At 40.2% G+C, this 2245-nt stretch overlaps 1 protein-coding gene across 1 annotated transcript; it reads right to left on the minus strand.

The window, feature by feature from the left end:
* Nucleotides 1-618: 618 nt before the first annotated feature.
* LOC111914736 (chlorophyll a-b binding protein of LHCII type 1) lies at nt 619-1567 on the minus strand. Its single transcript, XM_023910449.3, has one exon. It carries the CDS (start codon nt 1504-1506, stop codon nt 709-711), a length of 798 nt encoding a protein of 265 aa, XP_023766217.1. The 5' UTR covers nt 1507-1567; the 3' UTR covers nt 619-708.
* Between the last annotated feature and the right edge of the window lie 678 nt (nt 1568-2245).

Consider the following 2245-nt stretch of genomic DNA (forward strand, 5'->3'; position numbering starts at 1 on the left):
GCTCTTAAACGTATCCTTCACTATCTTCAGGGTACTATTTCTCATGATATGTTTATTCGACCTTCCTCCATTGATCACTTGGTCTCCTATTATGATGCAAACTGGACCGAGTGTCCTCATACTCGTTGGTCTACTTCTGGGTTTTGTGTTTATCTTGGCAATAATCTCGTCTTTTGGTCCTCTAAACATCAACATGTTGTTTCTCACTCCTCAGCTGAGGATGAGTATTGTGGGATGGCTAATATGGTTGCTAAAGCTGCTTGGCTTTGTAATCTCCTTCTTGAGTAATCTTGTACGTTATCTAAAGCAACATTTATGTTTTACTAAATGTGAGTGCCATGTATTTATCTTCTGAACCATTAAAACACGAACGTATTGCTCGTGCCGTCGATTCACTAATTTGCAGATATATTTACAAAGGGTCTTCACCGGTTTAAATATTTGTAAATCTCATGCTCTAACTAGAGGGTGCCTTAGTTTATATTAGTTTATATATATTATGTATAGTGTAGGGACCAATTGTAACTTTATATTGTATAAATATATTCTGCAGTATATGTCTCAAATTGATGAGGCTTTTCCCACATTTAACAAAAGGAAAACTAAATTAACACCAAATTGCCCAAAATTAAACCATATATTATACTAAATTAATTCACAACAGTTCGACATCAATCAAATATTATCTCGCACTCGAATTCACAAAACTCACTTTCCGGGTACAAAGTTTGTAGCATATGACCATGCATTGTTTGCAACAGGGTCAGCAAGGTGGTCAGCGAGGTTCTCCAATGGTCCCTTTCCGGTAACAATGGCTTGAACAAAGAATCCAAACATAGAGAACATGGCTAGTCTACCGTTCTTGAGCTCCTTCACTTTCAGCTCAGCAAATGCCTCTGGGTCATCAGCCAGACCCAATGGGTCGAAGCTACCACCAGGGTAAAGTGGGTCAACTACCTCACCAAGAGGTCCACCAGCAATTCTGTAACCTTCAACTGCACCCATCAAGATCACTTGGGTAGCCCAGATGGCTAAAATGCTTTGTGCATGGATCAAACTTGGGTTCCCCAAGTAGTCAAGACCACCCTCACTAAAGATCTGGGATCCAGCCTTGAACCATACAGCCTCACCAAACTTGACACCATTACGCGCCAAGAGTTCGGGGAAGACGCACCCAAGAGCTCCGAGCATGGCCCATCTGCTGTGGATGACCTCAAGCTCACGGTTCTTGGCGAATGTTTCAGGATCAGCAGAGAGCCCAGCAGTGTCCCAACCGTAGTCACCGGGGAACTCACCGGTCAGGTAAGATGGGGCTTCGCCGGAGAATGGGCCAAGGTACTTAACACGGTCGGGGCCGTACCATGGACTTCCTGATGGTGCGACTTTCTTGACTGCTGTCTTCCTCATGGAAACCCTTCCATTTCCGGTGATTTCTGAACCAGATGGTGCTACTTTCACCGCCTGTCCGACGAAAGAAGAGGATAGTGCCATGGTGGAAGCTGCCATTTTTGTGAGATTTGTTTTGAAGATGTTTTGATGATATGATAGTATTATGAGTGATGAAGATGTGTGGATCTGGAACATAGATTTATAGGGTGGTTTTTGGGCCAAGTAGTTGATAAATGTTTATCTTGATGCAATTTTTAACTTCATTTTGATTGGCTACCAAGATTTTAGTTCTATCAGTGGGTCCATAATCTGCGTGGTTCCACTATTCGAGTTCTCTGGCCCACATGAGATATTTGAAGGGGCAGCGATATTCATGGCTCTGTCTTATTAAGCGAATATAATGGCTAGAAATCTCAGCCACTAGCTACCATGCACAAACCGGTTTTTTTTTTGAACCGGACCGCTTCAAAAATCCGGTTCGGTTCTAGTCAATTTAGTCAAAACCAGTTTGGTTCCAAACCGGTCCAGCTTCAAAATAATTCAAACGTATGTAAACTCGTTAAAGAAAAAACCGGTTCAAAAAGGGTTCAAAACCAGTTTGACGGAAAAAAGGTTTTTTTCAATTTTTATTTTGTTTTTAGGCTAATAACTGAAAAATAGGAATTTTTTTTTATAATATTGCTTTTATTGTGTTTAAAAAAAAAGTTTCACACTAGGTTTTTTGAAAATGGAAGTGGAATGAATTGGGAATTCATAAGCCTTTTTTTTGGTAATACACACGTACACACGTCCATATGCCAAAAGGTTTTTATTATTATTTTTTTTATTTCTTGTTTAATCTTTTGATGTATTAAAT

This window comes from Lactuca sativa, chromosome 4, assembly GCF_002870075.4.
Source record: "Lactuca sativa cultivar Salinas chromosome 4, Lsat_Salinas_v11, whole genome shotgun sequence".
Lineage (NCBI taxonomy): Eukaryota > Viridiplantae > Streptophyta > Magnoliopsida > Asterales > Asteraceae > Lactuca > Lactuca sativa.

Bases quoted from the DNA above. Each gene is read 5' to 3' on its own strand.
- LOC111914736 (XM_023910449.3), bottom strand. From the start codon at position 1,506: ATGGCAGCTTCCACCATGGCACTATCCTCTTCTTTCGTCGGACAGGCG.